Source organism: Bos taurus, chromosome 3 (assembly GCF_002263795.3).
Source record: "Bos taurus isolate L1 Dominette 01449 registration number 42190680 breed Hereford chromosome 3, ARS-UCD2.0, whole genome shotgun sequence".
In the NCBI taxonomy this organism is placed as follows: Eukaryota; Metazoa; Chordata; class Mammalia; order Artiodactyla; family Bovidae; genus Bos; species Bos taurus.
The window spans coordinates 6,695,235-6,719,089 of record NC_037330.1 but is presented as its reverse complement, the minus strand read 5'-3'; the positions used below and the strand labels follow the sequence as shown (position 1 = coordinate 6,719,089).

At 38.6% G+C, this 23,855-nt stretch overlaps 1 protein-coding gene across 5 annotated transcripts in view; it reads left to right on the top strand.

Moving 5' to 3' along the window:
* The window catches only part of DDR2 (discoidin domain receptor tyrosine kinase 2), a 182,496-nt gene that overhangs the window by 134,703 nt on the left and 23,938 nt on the right, over window positions 1-23,855 (top strand). For all 5 annotated transcript variants that reach the window (XM_005203520.5, XM_024989442.2, XM_005203519.5 and 2 more), the window contains 7 exon segments: window positions 5,777-5,960; window positions 10,936-11,179; window positions 14,710-14,772; window positions 15,616-15,746; window positions 19,268-19,478; window positions 21,642-21,865; window positions 23,302-23,429. In XM_005203520.5, coding sequence (XP_005203577.1) covers window positions 5,777-5,960; window positions 10,936-11,179; window positions 14,710-14,772; window positions 15,616-15,746; window positions 19,268-19,478; window positions 21,642-21,865; window positions 23,302-23,429 — 1,185 coding nt within the window.

Sequence of the window (23,855 nt, the reverse complement as noted above, 5' to 3'; positions counted from 1 at the left end):
CTTTCAATTTGTTAACATGGTGTATCACATTGATTGATATTCATATATTGAAGAATCCTTGCATTCCTGGAATAAATCCAACTTGATCATGGTGTATGTGCTTTTTGATGTGTTGCTGAATTCTGTTTGCTAAAATTTTGTTGAGGATTTTTGCATCTATGTTCAGCAGTGATATCGGCCTGTAGTTTTCTTTTTTTGTATTGTCTTTGTCTGGTTTTGGTATCAGGGTGATGGTGGCCTCATAGACTGAGTTTGGGAGTATTCCTTCCTCTGCAGTTTTTTGAAAGAGTTTTAGAAGGATAGGCATTAGCTCTTGATAGAATTATCCTGTGAAGCCATCTGGTCCTGGGCTTTTGTTTTTAGGGAGATTTTTGATCATAGCTTCAATTTCAGTGCTTGTAATTGGGTTGTTCATAATTTCTATTTCTTCCTGGTTCAGTCTTGGAAGATTGAAGCTTTCTAAGAATCCGTCTGTTTCTTCCAGGTTATCCATTTCATTGCCATATAGTTGTTTATAGTAGTCTCTTATAATCCTTTGTATCTTTGCATTGTCTGTTGTAAGCTCTCCTTTTTCATTTATAATTTTGTTGAATTTATTCTTCTTTCATTTTTTCTTAATGAGCCTGGCTAAAGGTTTGTCAATTGTTTTTTTATCTTCTCCAAGAACCAACTTTTAGTTTTACTAATCTTTACTGTTGTTTCTTTCATTTTTTTTTTTTTGATTATTTCTGCTCTGATCTTTATGATTTCTTTCCTTCTAATTTTGTTTTTTTTTTTGTTCTTCTTTTCCCAGTTGTTTTAGGTGTAAAGTTAGGTTGTCTATTTGATGTTTTTCTTCTTTCTTGAGGTAGGATTGTATTGCTATAAAGTTCCCTTTTAGAACTGCTTTTGCTGCATCCCATAGATTTTGAGTTATCGTGTTTTCATTGTCATTTGTTTCTAGAAATTTTTTTATTTTTCTTTTGATTTCTTCAGTAACCTGTTGGTTATTTAGAAATGTATTGTTTAATCTCCATTTGATTTTATTTTTTACAGTTTTTTCCTTGTAATTGATATCTAGTGCCGACGTCCAGCCCCGGCTCATCCAGGGAGTTCGAAGCAGGGACGGCATCGGCGAGGATCAGGATACAATAGCTTCAATTAGATATTAATTAGAGATGTAAAGAGTAATAGAATGAAGATAGCTCAGTAGGAAAATTCAGTGGAGAAAAGAGGCTGAGTAGCTTGGTTTACACGGGAGACCAATAAAACTTCAAGACAAGAAGTTTGCACCACTTACGTAGGCTGCAGGCATCCTTCCATTCTCCCGAAGGAGAGGAGACCCTGAGGCCTCCCCAGTCGGATCTTAGAAGCCCAGGCATAATTAGTAAGCATGGCAGGTTCTGTGCTCCAGATGGAGACTCAGCCAGAGTTTGAGAGAGAGAGTGACATGGGGAGACCAGTATTTCGAGAAACTGATCCCAATTCTTTATTTTCCATGGTCTACTTTTATACACTGAGATGTTATGCAAAAGTCACATGGGGTCAGCAGTCCTGACTTTTATCAAAGTCAAGTGCTTCATACAAATGTATACAGAGGTCTCAGGGGTGTTACATCATCTTCTGCCCAGGGGGCCTGCTGACAATTTATGACCCTCTCCTTGTGACAGCAGTCAGTCAACCAGGACACTTATTTCTTCAGGGGTGATTATTCTTAAAAAAGACTCCACCTTCCGAAGGTACCAGATAAAGTTACATTCCTATAGGGTGAGGGTGTAGTGGGTTTTAATTAAGGAAAGAATTTACTTAGCCTAAGGTCTGACGTGATTAATATCAAAGGTTAATACTTATTTCTTCTATATATTCATTAATATGTGTAAGGGCAGGGGATGTGGAGACTTAGCAACAAACATTGGCTCAACAAATGAAAAACCCTTCACCAATACAATTTCTAATCAGCCCATTATACTTATACTAATAGTTTTCTAACTTCTCTAAAGAATCTGTTTTTAGAAGGTTTAAACCATCACAGTTGGGAGGCTGTGAGCAATCACATGTGGCTGGACAAGCCTGTCAGGCAGGCTAGAGAACCTTCAGAGGAGTTTGTAGGTTAAAACACTCTTGTCACACCCAGGAGTTTTTATTAACTGGAGCTCTAAGTTAACTCCTTCTCCGAAAGAGGTGGTGGGGGACAGCACCCCGTAAAGTCAGAAGTGTAGGTGAGAGCACAAAGTAGTAAAGTAGGCAGGCTCTGGTTATGGGGGTAGATGCTCGAGAATTTCCAGGGGGACTCCTGAGGCTTGATCCCGCCTTTGTGTATGTCGAGCCTTCTTCCTCATGACCTTTGCCACAGGCGGAGGTCCTCCCACCGGCTCCCTGCAATCTAGTCTCAGTGTTGTGGTTGGAGAAGATGCTTGATATGATTTCAATTCTCTTGAATTTACTGAGGTTTGATGTATGACCCAAGATGTGGTCTATCCTGGAGAATGTTCCATGTGCACTTGAAAAGAAGGTGTATTCTTCTGCATTTGGATGGAATGTCCTGAAGATATCAATGAGATCCATCTCATCTAATGTATCATTTAAGACTTGTGTTTCCTTATTAATTTTCTGTTTTGATGATCTGACCAGTGGTGTGAGTGGGGAGTTAAAGTCTCCTACTATTATTGTGTTCCTGTCAATTTCTCCTTTTATATCTGTTAGTGTTTGTCTTATGTATTGACATGCTTCTATGTTGGGTGCATAGATATTTACAACTGTTACGTCTTCCTCTTGGATTGATCCCTTGCTCATTATGCAGTGTCCTTCCTTATCTCTTGTAATCTTCTTTATTTTAAGGTCTCTTTTGTCTGATGAGGATTGCTACTCCAGCTTCCTGTTGCTTCCCATTTGCATGCAATATATTTCTCCATCCTTTCACTTTCAGTCTATATGTATCTTTAGGTCTGAAGTGGGTTTCTTGTAGACATATATATGGGTCTTGTTTTTGTATCCATTCAGCCAGTCTGTGTCTTTTGGTTGGAGCATTTAATCTATTTACATTTAAAGTAATTATTGATAGATATGTTCCTATTGCTATTTTCTTAATTGTTTGGGGTTGATTTTGTAGATCTTTTCCTTCTCTTCTATTTGTTGACTATACAAGTCCCTTTAACATTTGTTGTAAAGCTGGTTTGGTGGTACTAAATTCTCTTAACTTTTGATTGTCTGTAAAGCTTTTTATTTCTCCAACAATTTTGAATGAGATCCTTGTTGGGTGCAGTAATCTTGGATGTAGATTTTTCCATCTTTTCATCTTGTTTATGGCTTCCTTTGCTGTGCAAAAGCTTTTTAAGTTTAATTAGATCCCATCTGTTCATTTTTATTTCCACTACCCTAAGAGGTGGGTCATAGAGGATCTTGCTGTGATTTATGTCAAAGAATGTTCTGCCTATGTTTTCCTCTAAGAGTTTTATAGTTTCTGGTCTTACATGAAAAAGTGCTCAACATCGCTTATTATTAGAGAAATGCAAATCAAAACTACAATGAAGTATCACCTCACAACCATCAGTATGGCCATGATTTTAAAAATCTACAAATGATAAATTATAGAGAGAATGTGGAGAAAAGGGAGCCAAGGCCAGGAAGAAGAGACAAGGAGGGGGAGTTGTTCTTCTTTATCAACATCACCAACACAATGAGCTGCTGAAGATTTTTTTAAAGCTGGAGAAGAACATGATGGGAGCTGTACTTTAGGTAGATTCATTAAGCTATTCAAAGGCTAGATTTGAATAGAAAGAGAGGATAAGAGGGGAATATATTCTAATTCCAAGTTCAGTCACATGAAAAGAGTTAAGGACCCAGGCCAAAGTGGTGACTGTGAGAATGGGAATGAGAAAGAGGTACTCACTTCGGGACCACTGGATGTGAGAAAGAGTCAGATGAACCATGGTAGTCCAGGTAACGCAAACAATGAAGGTGACATGTATTCACTCAACAAATACATGCTTATTTTATGCCAGGAACTCTCAGTGGAAATGGAAGAGAAGTAGAGTTGACAGAAATGGGAAATCTAGGTGAAAGATTTAGTGTAGACACAGATGATGATGGATTCAGTTTGGGTTATTAATGTAAGGAACTGATAGGACATTCAGATGGAGAAATAAGGCAGATAACTAGAAATATGATTCTGGATGGACCCCAGAGAAAAGGTAAAAAAAAAAAAAAAAAGATTGCAGAGATTTAGACATAATCAGCTTCCACCTCATAATTGAGGTCATGAGATATCTAGTTGGGGTGTGGCTGAGTGAGAAGATAACAAAGTTACCTAATTCAAGTTCTCAGGAAATAAACAGTCATAGTAGCAAAAGTTACTTATTTAAATTTTTAAAAATCTAAAAGTAATGTATACTCTTGTAGAAATTCTAACAGTCCTAAAGTGTATAAAGTAAACAGGCAAAGTTTCTTTCCTTACTCTTTCCCCATTTGATTAAATTCTGATTAAAGAGAATTGAATTAGCATTCCTTTTAATTGTGTTGCTTTTCTGAAGATTTTCATGGGGATTTATTTTTCTGGGGACAATAGGAAATACATTCATGACAAGTAAACTTATGCTGTCCTAGCCTTTTTGATCTGTAGAGAGAAGAAAAAGAAGGCAAAACCTTGGAAGGGAGAGCCAGGGTTTAGTCCCTGTAGATAAATATTATAATTTGCCAAACATTTTTCAATGAGCAAATATATTTAAAAATATATCTGTAAGCTTGGCACAATCACTGTAATCAGTTTTTTTTTTTTGGTAATTCACAAATTTTACATGGCATTGCTTTGCCTGTAACCTCAAGGATCACACAGAATATTGCTTGAGGGTGACGATCCCAGTCTTTTCATTTGGGAGACTCCTGACATAGCTTCCAGAGCCTGAGGAGACAGCAACTCCACATGATGTGTTCTCATTCTGTCCCTCCATAAAAGAAGGAAGGAGGTCTCTTTATGTTCTTCAAACTTTAAACAGAAGCAGTCAGGCTTCTGGCAATTTCAGCCATTCACAATAGCCTCACACTCAGAAGTGGAAAGGCTGCCAAACTAGAAAAGAAAATGCAATCCAATACCTGAGATACTCATGTGGACCCATGCGTTTTACTACATGACTCTAGTATTCTACAAATGGAATTAGAATTAAATTAGTATTTAAATTTGGCAGTGGTTACTTTTTCCCCCTTTAGTTTGATATCAAATTAAGTTGTTGGGGATGTGAAGTAGAAGGCAAGACTGGCTGCTCTGGAATTGACTCATCAAACAATAACAATATACAGTCAAAGGGGAGTCAGGAAAATTTCCAACCAGCTCTGAAACCATTTATTTAGTGATAAGCAAGTGCCACCATCTACTACATTATTCATTCTATGCATTCACTTATTTACTCATTAATGGATGAATTTGCCAAACGCACTTGATAATGTGGAATCGTTATATAAAGACTTATTATGTTAAGTATAAGAACAGGTAAGGATACAATAGATCATAGAAAGCTTTTCATATAAAATGATTTTTAAAAGTGTTTAAAAGCTTTGCTATAATAGAGTTAAGTATCCAATATTTTGTAAAATTCATTATATGGAATTCTTTGTTCCCCATTGATGTAGGATAAATGAGTCAGTACTGTAAACTATATTGGATTTTTCATAATTCTTCAACCTCCAAGATAATCAACTCTTACAAAACCTGGGGTGGAGAAACTGGATAAAAACTCTTCTGTAAATGTGCGATTAACTCCAAGTTCCTCTCTCCTGTTTTCTTCTCCTTTTTTGGTTTGAGCAGCATGACTGAAGGGCTGGGCCAGTTGACTGATGGGGTGTCTGGCCTGGATGATTTCACGCAGACCCACGAGTACCATGTGTGGCCGGGCTATGACTATGTGGGCTGGAGAAACGAGAGTGCCACCAATGGTTACATCGAGATCATGTTTGAGTTTGACCGCATCAGGAATTTTACTACTATGAAGGTCAGTGGAGTTAGGCATGGAAGCCAAAATCATGATTGAGGGAAAAGGCATGCTGGGAAGAACCTGAGGGTAATGCCAGCAGAACAGGATTCAAATACATATTCTACTGCTAACTAGCTGCAGGCATTTCATGAGTCACTTCATTTCTCTGGGGTGGTTTCTTCATTTGTAAATAAGCGTGTTGGACTAGGTCACTGTTTTTCAATGTATTTTGTTGCTGTTGTCTCATCAACAGAGTTGACATATTCATTATGCAAATTGGGTGCACTGTCTGGGACCCATACTTTAAGCCCGCAGAAATGATTTAACTTCTTTTACTGTCAGAATAAAAGAAATGAGTTTTAGGGTCAAAGTTATTCTCATCTTTTTTAACAAACATGGTTGTAAAATATAATTTTAATGTGTTTTTATGAAGGGTAGGGCCCACAAGGGCAGAAGTGACTAGGGCCATGGACATCATTACTTGGCTCTGCCCAGCACTCTTCAGGGAGGGGACACGCTCTTGTCAGTAAGGGTGGCTCACTGTAGCTCTGATGATCAATGGAAGAAAAAAGGGCTCTATATTTTGAACCAGTCTCCACCCTCTGAGTATTTTCTCTATGCCCACAGCACTGAGAAACCGTGATAAAAGATCCCATACACTTCTATTCCCAGAGTTCTTTGTTTCCTTATCTATGATCAGCTATATGTGTATGTGTCTGGTTCTCTTATTAGACCTCAAGCTCCTCCAAGGTGGTGACTCTGCTTTCTGATCTCAGTACCCAAGCACCTGGCAGTTATATATATGCAGGCTCAAAAAATGTTTGCAAATGAACAAATGATATCCTTTATTGCCTACTTTCGCCATGTATATCTCTGTATCTCTGCCACGTAGGGTAGAAGGAGGAGGAGATACGATGAACAGCAATAAGACACTGAAAATGCAATTGTATTTTCTCAACTATAAACAGAAACTTGTAGAAGGACTGGGGCCAGGCAAGAGAAATTGCTGTGACTTCTGGCTGGGCCAACATCTGGATTTTAGACCTCAGGTCCAGATTCTGAGATCTCTGTGACTCTTTGCCTAGCCAGAGGAGTTTTATCCAATGAATGAGATTCAAGGCAAGTGAGGTGGTGTGGTTTTAACCCAAGTCTTTTCTAAGCTCTCAAATGTAAGTTATTAGGTTTTTTAATTTGTTTTTGCTAAAATGCCATCACCCCAAAGTCCGCATTAAAATGCAAAAGTTAATGTCTTCAATGCAATAGCAGAAGTGATTTTATCAGTTTATTATTACAGAGTAGTTAAGAGTGAGTAGGTAAATTTTATTGAGGACTTGGATGAAAGCTGAAAGATCTGGGGAAAGGACAGCTCTGTGAAGAGTTAAGTGAGACCCTGAGAAGAGCTTAGGGAGGGGACTTAAGGCCTGATTTCCATTTTCTCTGGGGTAGGGCCTTTCAGGACAGCCCACCCTAGATGTAAGCATTGAGGACATCTCTGTTGGTATGGTGGTACTTAGCTCAAATGGTCATTTTGCCTTTTCAAACCCATGTATGTTTCAGAGAGAAAGGAATAGAAGGGAAGAAAACGTCCATGTGAAGTGTGACCAGATTAGATGTTAAACCTGAATGCTAGATTCTGGGGTAAACAGATGAATAAGAAATAGTTTCTTTCTTGGGACAGTTTGAGGTTCAGTGGGGAAAGACACTATTTGCAGAAATACGTATGTAGGAACCCTGAAGAAGGGAAACTGTTTTACCATTAAGACTTTACACATGTTGTAAAACATGTGTGCAATTGTGTATAACAAATTGTCCTAGTAAATAAAAATTTGTTAATTCTTGGCATGAAACTGGAGTCAGAAAGAAAATGCATGTCTATTACATCACTCTCACATGTTAAGATGATAATATCTCCTAATTGGATAATTAGTTATTATAATATAGTTAATATTATAATAGTTATAAAAGATAATAATATAGTTATTATAATAATAATAATATAATATTATTAATACTATTAATAATAATAGTATAAAAGATTATAATATAGTTATTAGTTATATGATAAGAACAGAAAAATATACCTGGTCTGCCAGTGTGTTGCTCATGAATGGTTCTTTGGCAGTTGTAAAACATGTGTGCAATTGTGTATAACAAATTGTCCTTCACAAGTTTTTTTGCGGGGAGGAGGGAAATTTGCATGGTAGCAAAACTGTGTATTCTTCAAAGAAAAATTTATTTGTGTTGTGAATAAGATGTATACCCAATGTGTACCTATGAACAAGCATATCAATTCATTGTATATCATTGGGAGAATTTCTAGTCCCACAAATAATAAAATGTATTTTAAAACCCCCATAAAGCTATAATATTAACTCAATTGACTTTTATCTTCCTGAGTCCCCAGCCACTCCTGTGTAGTTTATCACAGGTCAAAATTATTCAAAAGCATATTCTGCAATGAGAAGGTACCAGAAACTTCTCAGGAGCTGACTCAGGGTTGGTCCTCTTAAGGCTAAGAGGCTGAACAGGTATCTACCTTGTTTTAACTTTTCTGAAACAAAAAGTAATGATGACTTTCAGGTCATCAATGTCTTCTAGAGAGGAGTTTTGCTTCCTAGGCAAAGTACTGCCCATTTCCTTCTCTGCCCTGATTGTAGTTAAAATACAGCATTTAGAAGAAATGTGAATCCACAGAGCGTTTAGAAAATGAAAACATTACATATGTCAAAACAAATGGGATACATATAAAACTACACTGAATAAAATTCATGGTATTGAATATTTTCTTCATTATTAAAAAAGGAAGATATAAAACAAATGAACTAGACACTTAATTCCAACATCAAAGATTAATGTATAAACCAATTAATTAAAACTGGAAAACTATATAAATTATTGTAAACCCAAGAGCTTTTTCTTTGGAAAAATGTAAAATGAAAATAAAAGACAAACAAGGAAAAAAATTAAAAGAGATTCTGAAATATATATATATATATAAATGCATTTTAAAATGTTTTCTATTTATTAAATAAATATTTTTATTTATTTATTTTTTAATATAAATTTATTTATTTTAATTGGAGGCTAATTACTTTACAATATTGTATTGGTTTTGCCATACATCAACATGAATCTGCCATGGGTGTTTAAGTCCATTGGGGAATGAAATCCTGTTCTATGTATTTGCATTCCAGGAGGATTCCCAAAACATTTGCAGGTCAGATTATTGTCTTCCCCACAGACCACTTATCCAACACTCCACAGATTTCAAAACATCTGAAAAATCTATTGAAGCCGTAGATGGCATTTCTTTGATTCTGTTCTTAGCCTTATTCTACTTACTTGTGTTCAATAGACTGGAGCTATTAATTCATCCCAAAGAAGATATTAACACGTTTTCATCATTAACATTTAGAGGAAAATCCAAATGGGAAATCTGAGGTGATTTGCCCCCTTTCCATGTGGTGTGGATATGGAAAGCATGCTGGACTGCAGTCTACGATTCTAGATCCTGTTCTGATGTTGACTGACCCCAGAAAGGTCAAACCTCTTGAAATGTCAGTTTCCTAATTAGTATACAGAGAACTGGACTAGAAGATTTTTGAAGTCTCCAGTCACTCTAATATTTCATGATTTTATTCTTTTCACATATCTCTGGTCTGTTTCACCAGTCATTAAATTCCTATATCATTACTTCTTCTTCAGCTAAAAATAAATTCTGAATTAAAAAAAATGAAAGTGCTAGTTGCTCAGTGGTGTCCGACTCTTTGTGATTCCTTGGACTGTGGCCCGCCAGGCTCCTCTGTCCATGGAATTCTCCAGGCAAGAATACTGGAATGGGTTGCCATTTCCTATTCCAGGGGATCTCCCCAACCCAGGGATCAAACCGAGATCTGCATTGCAGGCAAATTCTTTACCATTTGAGCCACTTAGGTTGTACTGATTACCCAGAAACCAGAGGACGGTATTGAAGGGTTACAATTCAGGGACTAAGCAAGACATAAAATTGAAATAACAAATATATTCCAAAAATTACAATGATGCTTTTCCAACCTAAAGTCTTTAAATTCAGGGGAGAGTGACCAGCAAAGCTCCATTTTCTACAATGGACTGAGCCTGAGGTAATGTTACTGAACTACCACCAGAGACTTGACTTAGTTACAATCATGGACATTCTGCTTTTGAGGGATGTTACTCACAGCAAGGTGCTACAGAAGAACTGTTGTGGAATCCTTCTTCCTGATGACCCTTAAAAGCCATACAAATACCCTGGTGAGAGAGTCATGGCAGCGGGCAAGAGGGTACAAGCTACCTTCCCAAAGACTTTCTTTTCTCATCTCAGAAAGTATCTATGATGAAGATTTAATGCATTCATCAGAATGGCTTTACCAAAATGAATTTAATTGAGAGATAATTAAGTCTTGTGTCTCTGGCTGACAAATGCTAGTGTGTCTGACAGTCAAAATGAGATTTCTAAAGAGAAAGATGAAATTGTATTGGATAGCATGTTATTTCAGGGTTCTCATCTAAACTCGTTGAAAGGAGTGGATTAACTTTGGAAATGTACCTAGGAGAAAGTTGTTCAGAATAGGTTGATTCTGCGTAGATAGCAACCATGGTTGAGAGGATTGGAGTGGTGAGAGACCAGCAAGTGTTAAGGGCAAGGAAGGAGCTGAGAGGAGGCTGGTCCAGCCCTCGTTTAACAGATGAGGATGCCTCTCCCAGCAGTGTGCAGCAAGATGGCGAGGGGAGCACAATTGTATAAAGGTGGCTAGAGTAGCAGCCTAGGTTTTGTAAAGTCAGAGCAATGTTCCAGTGCCACTGTGAGGTTCCTAGAAGGGAAAAATGCATTACTGCAGAGCATCAAGTATTCACCAAGGGTGGTGCTCAGAGAAATTTGACAAGTCTAAGGTCTTACTGGGTGAGCTTGCACTGTGTCCCCAGTGCCAGCCAGCAGGGTCAAGCTGTCACTCCATGCCTCTTTCTCGGCCAGGTCCACTGCAACAACATGTTTGCTAAGGGTGTGAAGATTTTTAAGGAGGTCCAGTGCTACTTCCGCTCTGAAGCCAATGAATGGGAACCTAACGCCGTCTCCTTCCCGCTGGTGCTGGATGACGTCAACCCCAGTGCTCGCTTCGTCACTGTGCCCCTCCACCACCGCATGGCCAGTGCCATCAAGTGCCAATACCATTTTGCTGACACCTGGATGATGTTCAGTGAGATCACCTTCCAATCAGGTTGGGAGCTTGGATGGCCCTTAGGGAAGTGGGAGCAGGGTGGTGAAGGAGGAAGGCAGTGTCCAGAGCTTCTCATTGGTGGGTCTCTGAGAAGAAAAAAGTTATCCAAGTGGCGTCTCATGGGTAGATAGAATCTTTTTCGCCACTAATTTGGTTGTGGAAGGGCAGAGACGAGACTGTGGAAGTGGACAGAATGTTTACTTGGCTCTCACTCATATTTGTCTAAAAAAAAAAAAGAAAGAAAATGAGTACAATGTGTTAAAACTTTAATGTAAATCAAACCAGTTAAGGGAAAGCAAACCTAAGCACTATTAAAGTCTTTAAATGAAGATGTCTAAATATACACTAAAGAGAACAATCAGCCTCCATCCATCACTTAGCTTTACTAATCGTTGATTTTTTGGTCATCCTTGTTTCATTTATTCCTCCCTTCTTGCTATAGAGCTTTGAAGCAAATCTGAGATGTTATTTGAATTTCAATAATAAAATTTTAGAATACACCTGAGAAGATAACATTATCTTCATAACAATGTATTGTAACAACATTTATTAATAACTAATTCCTTAATGTAATAGCCAACCCACACTCATGTATCCTTGATTGTCTAATAATGTCTTAACAACAGTGGGCTTGAATGAATTAGGATCCTACTAATAAGCCCCTCCTGGTGTATTTCCTTTATTACATTGCTAGGTTGTATCTCTTTTAATCTAAAGAATAAATTAAAAAACAATTCCATTCTGGATTAACTGATTGCTTTCCATGGTGTCATTTTACTGTAACTTACATCCTCTGTCGTCTTGTTGACTGGAGGTTATATTTACAGGTGAATTTGATTCAAATTCAATATTTGTTTTTGCTAAGGATTTTTCATAGATAGTATTGTGTACTTTATGTTGAATCTCATCATGGAGATGTTATGTTAGACTTCCTCACTTTTAGTGATGCTAAGATTGATCTTGGGCTCAGGTGGTTTTTCTTTCACATAAAAGTTCCCCACAATCTTTCTCCTTAGACGTCACCCTCCATTGATGACCACTGCTTAAATTATTTCATTAGGAGTTGTTGACTGGTGATTTTCTAATTCTTTTGTTCCTTTTGCATTTATTAGCTGAATTTATTCTGAATATGAGAACTATTCCCCATATACTTGTTAACCCTGAAATATAGTTTGCATTGCAAGGGCAGGATACGTGATTAATTTTTTTCATCAATTTTCAGAGTAATGAGTTAATGCAACCTTTAGCAACTTTCAGTGGTGTTGAATAGATTTTGTTTTGATTTTCATCCTTGTTATGTTTCTTAGTATTATTATGCATTCATTGGTTTTTATAAATTTGGTGTGTGTTGCAAATAATATTCTTTTTAATACTTGGATTGCCTGCATTTGACCAGAACACATGCCTTTAAGCTGGCTCTGTCTACTTTGAATTGGATCCTATAAGTTTTTGATAGCTGTTTTACTATTTAAAAGAACAAGATGTCCCAAGCTTATTTTGAGCATTCGTTGCCCCAGATGTAGAATCACATTTCCTCAATTGATCTTGGTTCCTTTTATTGGGGAATGGTATTTAGAGACCACAAAGTTGCCAATATGGACTGCATCAAATCATGAAACGTTAAAAGCCGTTTAGGACACTGTCTATATCATCACAATTCAGATGAGGATTTAAAACCTAGATAATGATTTTTTTTTCATAAGATGTTCAAAGTGGTGACCAACAATAAGGTCAGAAGGAGAGAGGTCACTAGAGAGTGGATTTGTAATGGACAAAGGAGCGAGACTTTATACTAGGCCTGGAAGAAGAATATAGGCAAAAAAATGACATCAGAGAAGAGGGAAGACTAAAAATAAACCAGAAGATCCCATACTTCCTAATTTGATTTTTAAAAGAAAAAAATTTTAAGATGTTTTGCTAATTAAGATGTATTGATAAGGAAATACAGTACATATTTAGAAAAAGAGGTTTGGTGCCTCAATACCTTCTGTTTTAAAAATTTAATCTAAGAGTAAGTGGATTCATTATTTTATAAAGTATTTATTGAGGGAAGAAATTTAAATGTTCAAAATCAGTGTTACTTAATGTTCTAAGTGTTAATTAGGAGACAGTAGGTTTCCACCATCCTCAGAGTTTCTGCAGGAGACTTGAAATGTTTGCTTCAGGAATTAATATAAAGCATATTTTGCTAACTTAATGACCAAAGAATTTTAGAACATCATGAATGATCAGTTTTAAGTCATCTCAAACTTGTATTTCTGAAAGGAAAATGGAACAAGTGTGTCAGTGCAATTGTTTCATATTAAATGATCTAAACAGTGGTGTTTGTGGCATAAAATCACAGAAAGTGTATTCATATCTTTTTTATATTTTCTTGATAAGAATACAATTTTGAAAAAATGTTCTCAGTAAGTGATTAAATACGTCCCGTGTAAACTCAAATCAGACCAACATGTTACTTATGTCTGCTGTGTATATTCTCATTAACATTAAAGAAGACACTTTTAGAAGTCTGCCAAAAAGACTTAAAATAGTTGTAGCTATGTAACTATAGTTACATAGTTTTTGACTGCTGAAATATCTGGAACTTTAATGTCATGATAATATTAGTTTTCACTGAAGCCTGAGAATCCCATTCAGAAAAGTACAGGTGGGTGCCAGATACTTTATTTATATCATAATGCTAATAAGAAGAAAAATTAGGTTTTGGGGAGAGAATCTCTTTTGAATGGGAAGTGAGTATTTTCATTCTTCCCCTCTTTATTAGACAAATCAGAGGGAAAAATAAGTTACCAACATCAATCTGTCAAATACACTTTGGGGATCTAGTCTTAGAAGCTTCAGGATCACAGTAAAGGATAATTTAACTCAGTAGTTCCCAACATTTTTGGCACCAGGGACCAGTTTCGTGGAAGACAATTTTTCCACTGACGGGGTGGAGAGGGGTGGTAGTTTCAGGATAGTTCGAGCACATACATTTATTGTGTGCTTTGTTTCTACTGTTATTACATCAACTCCACCTCAGATCATCCAGTGTTAGACCCTGGAGGTTGGGGACCCCTGCTCTAATTTATCTATAAGGACGAAGGCTTAATTTGTAAATTAAAAGTCTAGGACAATGAAACATAATGAAAACTCTTTAGTAAACAAAGGAGTTCAATTAATTTAATTTCCTTGAAGGAAAGATCATCTTCAGCGCCATGTCTGTTCCATGTCTCTAACTCATTATATTCTCTCTGTATTTTACTGAACTTGGGTCTCACTTCCTGTGCATGCTTTATGATAATGTGTGGTCACAGCCCTCTGATCATTCTTTCTTAAAGGTTTTAATATCATGATACTTACAAAAGAAAAGTTGCCCTTGCTGTTGAGATGAATGGTAATATTATTTATTTATTAATAATATATGATTTCATTTCTAATCCAGTAAATTGATTTCACAAAGTACTAGCTTAGAGCCTACCTTCAGAAAAACCACTACCTAGCTGTCTTCTTCCCTTGAGCTCTGACTCACCCTTGTTTTATAACAGATGCTGCAATGTACAACAACTCCGGAGCCCTGCCCACCTCGCCTGTGGCCCCCACAACCTATGGTATGTGTTATGGAATTCTTTGCTATAAAAATTAAGTTGAGGAGACCTTCCAGAGGATGAAGAAGAGTGGAGATGTGCAAAGGCCTGACTGTGGAGATGTGCAAAGGCCTGGCTTGATACAAGGTGTCCTTGGAAGAGTAGCTCTGGAAAGATAGGACAGTCCACATCCAAAGTTAATGGCCCAAACTCACTCCCTTCCCTGCTGGTCCATGTGCTTCTTCAGCTGAGGCTGAGTCTTGAGTTGTCCCAACAGCTTCTTGGAAGTTTGGGACACGTGGAGCAAAAACAGGGATGGGGATGTGTCTAGGTGAGACCCACTGTAGGGATCTCAAGGAAAAAATGGAAGTCTATGGAACCAAAAGCTAGTCTCTCCAATTGCAGGGAAATATGGACAAATGTATCCATTGCTTCAGACAGCCACTGGCTGTATAAGTCAGTAATCTGGGAAATACATAATCATAGTGTAAAGTCCAAAGAGGACTCTCAGCTACCCTGGCATGTCTCAAAGAAATCATGGTGAAACTGGTTCTTCACCTGGTTTACATGAGGTGAGATTAGAGGCCAGCAGACCCAAGCCATGGTATGAAGCAGCAAACTTTTAGGAAGAATGGAAAGCCTCTCCATTATCCAGTCTAATACATGATGAGGAGGAGGCTACTGTCCCATGGATGTGGACTGTAGGATATAGGAGCGAAGTAATACAAGAGTAGCAATACCAAGTGTTAAGGTGACATATTGTGGAATGATCCTGAAGGAGCAAGTTCTGCCTTCTTGTCTCTGGTCCAAGCCTTTTCTTGCCTTGTGAGATAATAATACTCTTCATCTTTCCTTTCCTGGTTACAGATCCAATGCTTAAAGTTGATGACAGCAATACTCGAATCCTGATTGGCTGCTTGGTAGCCATCATCTTCATTCTCTTGGCCATCATTGTCATCATCCTTTGGAGGCAGTTCTGGCAGAAAATGCTGGAGAAGGTGAGGAAGTGCAGAACAATCATGACATAGGAAACTACTCCGTACTTTCCTGTGCTGCTCTTACCCTGGGAGTAAGAGGCAAATCACAAAACGATGTAAATGGTTAGAAAGATAATCAAGAGGCATAGGAATAGAAAAGCTAGGGCTGAAAGGGTCAGAAAAGAATAAGCTAAGTCCAGTTTTTCATTTTTAGGATGGAGATTTTGAAACCTCCCTAGAGAACTCAAAAACTTTTTTTTCCTTCCCAACGCATTTAGGCATCTTCCTGGAAGATTCTGATTCACTGGGTTTTGGGTGGAGTGTCAGCATCTGTATTTTTAAAAATTATAAAGTAATTATTCTACAATTAAAATAAATTAATTTAAAAACAAGCAATTCTAATGCATAACTAATACCTAGCTAAAATTTCTGATAATGCTGTTTCTTTTCTTTTTATTGCTTGCTTGTTTTTTGGTGTGTGTGTGTAGAAAAATATCCAACATCATTAATATCCAAGCCAAGTTTCTTGCAATTCTATTCCAACTTCTTTTTGTACTTGAATGTTATGGCTATACATCCTCTGAATGCCTCCTCAGATTCATTTTGTCTAGGCCAAGTGATCTGTATAATTTCTACTACATTTGTCTAACACTTGACAGTCTACAGAGACTTTTTCCATGATTTTACTTGAACCTCATTGAATAATGGTGAGTTGGGCATAGTAGTTATATTTAACTGTTTTTCTGGTTAAAAAATGTGAAGTTCTCAGTGCCATTAATATCCTGTTTTTTATGCTGGTTCCAGTTGAAATTTGTTGTTCCAGTCTTGACATTTGTTGACTTCTTTTCTTCTAAACTATATACATTCCTCCACGGGTAGATTGGGGCTTCCCAATGGCGCTAGTGGTAAAGACTCTGCCTGCCGATGCAGGAGACATAAGCAGATGTGGGCTCCATCCCTGGGTCAGGGAGATACCCTGAAAAAGGAGATGGCAACCCACTCCAGTATTCTTGCCTGGAGAATCCCATGGACAGAGGAGCCTGGCTGGTTACAGTCCATAGGGTTACAGAGTTGGACATGACTGAAGCGACTTAGCACACATGCACGGGTAGATTATCTATGACTTCTTTTGTTTTTTTTTTTTTTAGACCAGATAGCAACTCTGGGCACTGTTGTGAAGTGTGTGATATTCTTTGAGTTTGCTGATGATAAAGTGTTTCCACCTTTCGCCATGGACATTGTCCCTGGTCAATGAGCTCAAATGGATGTGGACTGTGACAGGTCACAGGTGCTCTGGGTTGTGAGACTTTGAAGTGCCCATTGAGGGCTGGGACCGGGAGGGAGGGTAATAATGCCTGATTGTGTTCATAGCTTCTGTGTTTGGAGATGGGCTCTCAGAGGAGACTAGTGCCTCTGTGGAGTACATACCAGAAGGGGTGAATGGACTGGAACCTTCTGTGTGGAACAAGAGGAAGGGACTAATATCAGAGAAGTGAAGGGAATGACCCAGACAAGCAGCCTGCAATTCCTTCTGAGCTGTTACACACTTAGGCCCTGAAAGACTGAAGTTTACTTTAGGGTTTTTAGGCAGGAATATTTCACAGAAGAGAGGATCTCTTTGCTTCCCACAGGGACTTCTATCATGAGTCTGAACATACTTTGAGTAAATTAAAGCTTTCAATCCATAAATAGTGACTGAAGGCTGAAAGGTAGAATCCACAGAGAGCTCACGCACTGGCACGAGGCAACACCAAAACCTTTCTTCTTTTGGAATGCTGAAACACACTGAGTATCTAGATTCCAGGGAGAAGGCTAGCAAAGAGTGGTGGTGGAAGAAGCTGGTGGTCTGAAGATTCATTGGAAAGCTTGATGCTGTGCTCTTATTGAACAGTCTGTTATGACTGCATTTTTTTAGTTTAGGGGGAGAGTCTGTGTTCTCTATTCTGTGAGCTATTTTTCTCTGCACCAGAATTTACCACTCTTCTCTGAGTCTTTCTTCTGAAACCTACTGGAATATATTCAGGGTCTGGGAGAGGAATTTGGGGCTGGAGACTCTCTAGGTAAAAGGGAGACTAAACATTTTGCCCTTGAATATTTAACTTGGTCCTTCAAGAAATTCTTTCTATCCCTGTACATCCTGAGTGAGAAAACTTAAAAACACTCTGGAATAACACAGGATTTCTCCTTGAGGAAAGGATTTTTTGGAGAAGACCCTTAAGCATATATTTATATTCCCAATACATTACTCAAGGTAGCTTTATGCTACAGCGTTATTTGCAGGATACTTATAAAGGTGTCTTCAATTCTCTCTTAGAGAGAGTCAACCCATATTTATTGAGTACCTACATGTGATGGGCTCCACACTCATTTTTGAGGACCTATCAGCCTAGCTTATGGAGCAGACATCTCAATTTCTCCATTGTGCACCCAAGGTGTGTTTGCTGGAGTAGAACATTTCACGTGTTTAAATCTAAAGAGTCACATATATTTAGATTATGAGAGTTCATTTTGAAGGAGCAGGCAGGCCATATTAGATGGAATGCAAGAACAATTAGCTGTTTAATTCTTCTTATTCCTGTGTTAGGTATAATTTGGGCTTCCCTGGTAGCTCAAATGGTAAAGAATCTGCCTTCAATGCAGGAGACCTGGGTTTAATCCCTAGGTTGAGAAGATGCCCTGGAGAAGGGAATGGGAACCCACTCCAGTATTCTTGCCTGGAGAATTCCATGGACAGAGGAGCCTGGTGGGCTACAGTTCAGGGAGTCACAGAGAGTGGGACATGACTGAGCTACTAACACACACACACACACACACACACACACACACACACAGGTATAATTCATTTCAGTATCCCTGGACATGTAGGGCTTTCCTTTCCTATTTTGTAGTCATTTTATTTTTGGTTAGTAGAAAGGCAGGATAAAGAGAGTATTACTCCAACATACAATGCCAGAGTGATCAGGTGAAGTGCAGATTCATCATATTACAACACATTTGTTGTGTTCATGAGCATTTTAATTTATATCTACATGAAATCAAGTGGTTGAATGGTGTCAGGAAAACTCATTATTTAATAGAACTTGTCATCACCGACTCGATGGGCGTGAGTTTGAGTGAACTCCGGGAGGTGGTGATGGACAGGGAGGCCCAGCGTGCTGCAATTCATGGGGTCACAGAGTCCTACATGACTGAGCGACTGAACTGACTGGCTGAAAATGCTAAGATTAACATTCTTTGATTGGTTATTGATAGGTTCCTACAGTGTCATGTGAATGATGCTTATAAGTACTTCAATGGGAGTTAATGAATGTTGGCAGTGTAGATATTTGTAAGTCAAATTCTTCCTTGATGAAATGAAAGATTTTTCTAGATTTCTACAGTGTAGGTATTTGTGGAACCAGGCTGTATCCCTGTCACTTGCATTGCTTCTGGAGTTTGAGTATTAAAGAATTATTTTCATCTGAGTGGAAGAGCTGGATTTAAGAAGAGGAGGGAGTGATGATTTCTTTTGTGCCAACATGCCTTTCTCCCCTTCTCTTTAGGCTTCCCGGAGGATGCTGGATGATGAAATGACAGTCAGCCTTTCCCTGCCCAGCGAATCCAGCATGTTCAACAATAACCGCTCCTCATCACCAAGTGAGCAAGAGTCCAACTCCACTTATGATCGCATCTTTCCACTCCGCCCTGACTACCAGGAGCCATCCAGGCTGATACGAAAACTTCCAGAATTTGCTCCAGGGGAGGAAGAGTCAGGTGAGGATGAGGTGATGGGCAGAGAATTGAGGGACAAAGTTTATGAAGGTGTGACACAATTACTCCTGCTCAACCAAGTCTAGTTTAGCCTAGAGAAGTCCACCTTCTCCTGGGAAGTCCACACTGTTTTTCTAGACTTGATCTGCTGCTACTCCTATGCAAATTTGAGCATCTCTCCTCTGCTACTAATCATAGCAGATGTTTGGAAGGCCCCACATGTTAGAAGAAGAAAATAGATAAAATGTGTTACTCAAGTGTTAACACCGGAAGAACTTAAACAGCCCAACTAGTCCAACCTCCTCTTTTTTCATAAGAGGAAAGTAAGAAGACTCAGATAAGGTACTTACTCAATATCAAACAGCAATAGGAGTAAATTCAGGACTAGAATCAAACTTGAAGAAAAAACAATGAAGCTAAAGACATCCTAGAATCCCCAGTTTTTAGTCACCTAGATAATTGTGCTGGGCGTCCCTGGTGGTACAGACAGTAAAGAATCCGCCTGCAATGTGAGAGACCTGGGTTTGATCCCTAGGTAGGGAAGATCCCCTGGAAAAGGACATGGCAACCCACTCTAGTATTCTTGCCTGGAGAATCCCCATGGACAGAGAAGCCTGGCGGGCTACAGTCCATGGGGTTGCAAAGAGTTGGACACGACGGAGAGACTAAGCACAGATAATCATGTTATTTAATTTTTGTTCATTTTTCTTTAGTGAATGATTTATTAGACTCATATATGATTTTATTACGAAAGTAAATATCTCTTGCCTTCTCTCAGTAAAAGCATTGCTTTGGTAAATGGTGCCAATTGATTCCCATCCCAGTGTTTTTTAAAAAGGGCTGCAGAGTGACATCAGAAGGAATGCTAGGGTCATTGCTGAGACTAAGAGCAAGTTTTCTTTCCATAATATCAGCAACCAAAGGTGACCCACATCAATAGGAGAGGACTGATGGTGTTCAGGAGAGAGGCCACTGGAAAAGTAGCAGGACTGACCACGAGGGCAGAGGCTTTTCAAGGGAGTCTTTCCAAAGGAAGAAAGGACACTAATGTGTATTTACCACTCAGTTTAGTTCAGTTCAGTTCAGTAGCTCACTCGTGTCTGACTCTTTGCGACCCCATGGACTGCAGCATGCCAGACTTCCCTGTCCATCACCAACTCCCAAAGCTTGCACAAACTCATGTCTATCAAGTTGGTGATGCCATCCAACCATCTCATCCTCTGTCATCCTCTTCTCCTCCTGCCTTCCGTCTTTCCCAGCATCATGGTCTTTTCCAATGAGTCAGTTCTTCACATCAGGTGGCCAAAGTATTGGAGTTTCAGCTACAGCATCAGTCCTTCCAATGAATATTCAGGACTGATTTCCTTTAGGATGGACTGGTTGGATCTCCTTGCAGTCCAAGGGACTCTCAAGAGTCTTCTCCAACCTCACAGTTCAAAAGCATCAATTCTTTGGTGTTCAGCTTTCTTTATAGAAAGATTTCTTTATATTTACCACTCAGTGGATAGCAAACTTTGATGGAGCATATTGAACTACAGGACTTTCACAGAGATAACAAGAAAAGAGATATAATTCTTTTTTTAGGCCGAGCCTAAGTAGCTTACCTACTTCCTGAAGGCTAAAATATTTCTCCTCGTATTTTAATGTGTTTTAAAGTTAGGCTGTCTTAAGCTAGATCATATAAATTTAATCAAAGTTTTAAATCCCCAAAATAGGTTGTTTACATCAGTGATCATATCTTAAAATTAAGAAAATATGCTGTTAAATCCTAAAACTTTAATACTCCTGCCCTAACTAGTATAGCCAGCCTTCCTAGAGCTTCACTGCAATTCCATAAGTTTAGTCAAGGAGATTGTTAATGATCATGTAGCATGAGGAGAAGGGTACGAGATAAAATGGTGACCTGTATTCTGGAGGCCATAAGGAAGTCTCTAGAGGAACCTTTGTCCAAGTAATAATGTCATAGCCTAGGTTAGACTGGGGGCTTTATTTTTGTTTTTTACTGTATTGTAATTGGAAGATAATTACTTTACAATATTGTGATGGTTTTTGCCATACATTAACATAAATTGGCTACATGTTTTAGCCTTCCTGTCAGATTTTCTTTCTTAAAGAGATCTCCAAAAATGCTCCATGGGATGAAGCTCATTGTCCTTGTCTTCCCAGGCTGCAGTGGCGTTGTGAAGCCAGTCCAGCCCAGTGGGCCCGAGGGTGTGCCCCACTACGCAGAGGCTGACATTGTGAACCTCCAGGGGGTGACTGGAGGAAACACCTACTCTGTGCCTGCCGTTACCATGGACCTGCTCTCCGGAAAAGATGTGGCTGTGGAAGAGTTCCCCAGAAAGCTCTTAACATTCAAGGAGAAGCTGGGTGAAGGCCAGTTTGGGGAGGTGAGCTGATTCTTGGAGTGGAGTCTCCAGTCCTTGGCAGTTCAGAGGAAGTAGTTGAATAAAAATGATGTGTAGGGCAAAGTGGCCCATCCGGAGTGGACTCATGTGGGACGTGTCCTCCGGCCATCTCTCCTCGTGTTGTCCTCTATAGCGGTCCCCAACAGTTTGGGCACCAGGTGTCATGGAAGACAGTTTTCCATGGACTGGGGGAGGGGGTGGCGTTGGCATCTCCAAATCCCAAGTGTATTACATTTATTGTGTACTTTGTTTCTATTACTATTATATCAGCTCCACCTTTAGATCATATACACATTCCTGGAGGTGGGGACCCCTACTCTAGAAAACTAGTATTGGGTCAGTCTCATCTTTGTCAAATAGCTGTGGAATTCCTGGGAATTCTGATTTCTATACAAGAGTTTTTAAGGCAGGAAAGTCACTAGACTTAGAGATCCTAAAATCATCCAATATTTTCTAAATATTTTACAGTAGGTTACAGAGGGTGGGGACCATAAGATGTGATCATCTTTTATAAACTGTCCAAGAACATCCTGCTATTGGATAGCCACTTTGTTTTTTTCCATTTTAATGGGAGTTACATGTAAAATGGTCAAAAACAACCTCGCCCCTGCTTTTAGTCCCAGAATCAGCCACTAGGGAATAAATCACTAACCAAGATAAGGAGAACACTCTTCTCAATTGCCCTCAGAGTGATGCATGTAATATTTGACTTTTCATTCTTACAACAGTCACATGAGCCTTCCGAGAATTCAAAGCAATGATTTAAGTGGCAACAGAAGTTCTTCAACACCACCATCTAAACTCCAAATGTAACTTGGTTTCCTAAGCGTATAGTACTGGTTTCCAGCATGGGTGGCATGCTTTAACCTTGTGAAGGTTTGGTGGTGGTGGAGGAAGAAGGGCCCATGGCATTCGTTTATGGTGTTATGTCCACTCATTCTGTCTCCTGAGTTGAAAATGCAGGCTTGTTATACTGTTATTGACACGTAGTTGTTCCCGATAATGCTAATTCCATCCTAAGGGATTACCTTAGAGAATAAAATACCTTATGTTTTGTGCAATCTTATAGCCATACTCCCTTGAATCAAAGTTGAAGCATTTATACAAGATGACATTTTATAGTATAATAAAATAATACTGTATTTTATAGCTGTACTAAAATAGTTATAGATTCATTCACATATTTAATATTCCAACCAATGTATATTTTTTATAAAGCAGTAACATATCACATTAGCTTACCATTAAAAAAAATCAATTATTTGAGTCAAAGATATGCTACACATAGCTTCTTATTGGCCTTTTGATTATTTTGCCTGAGTTGTAAGAGTTAGTTTATCTCCAGGAAATGCCCAGCAAGAGTACTGAGACATCTTCAGGAGAAATGATGATGCTGAGACTAGATGACTTTTGTCTAGGTTCATCTCTGTGAAGTGGAGGGAATGGAAAAGTTCAAAGACAAAGATTTTGCCCTAGATGTCAGTGCCAACCAGCCTGTCCTGGTGGCTGTGAAAATGCTCCGAGCAGATGCCAACAAGAATGCCAGGTCTGTGGTCTACATTTTGAATTTTCCTTTATTTGTTTCATCTTCAGGATCAGGGATACTCTTGGAAACTTCTGAGCAATTTTCTTTTGAGATGGGAAGGTCTGTGAGCTGCCTCATATATCCATTGTTGTGTTTTATATTTCTGATGGGTCAGTAATTCTCATCTTCATTCTCATCTCCTTCTAAAACAAATGTACATTTTCTGTTAGATCTATGTATTTACTTCCTAACCTCCTTTGCACAGCACTGTGCTTCCCAACCTACACAGCAGTCTGACATTCCTGAATGTCATTACCTACCTTTGCAAACTTTTCACAGTCACACACATCTTTCTTGCTAAGCTCCTGCCATTCTCCTTTTTTCACACTGAATCTCTATTTACTTTCTCATCCCTTTTTTTCTCTTTTATGCTCCTCTTCGTCTATA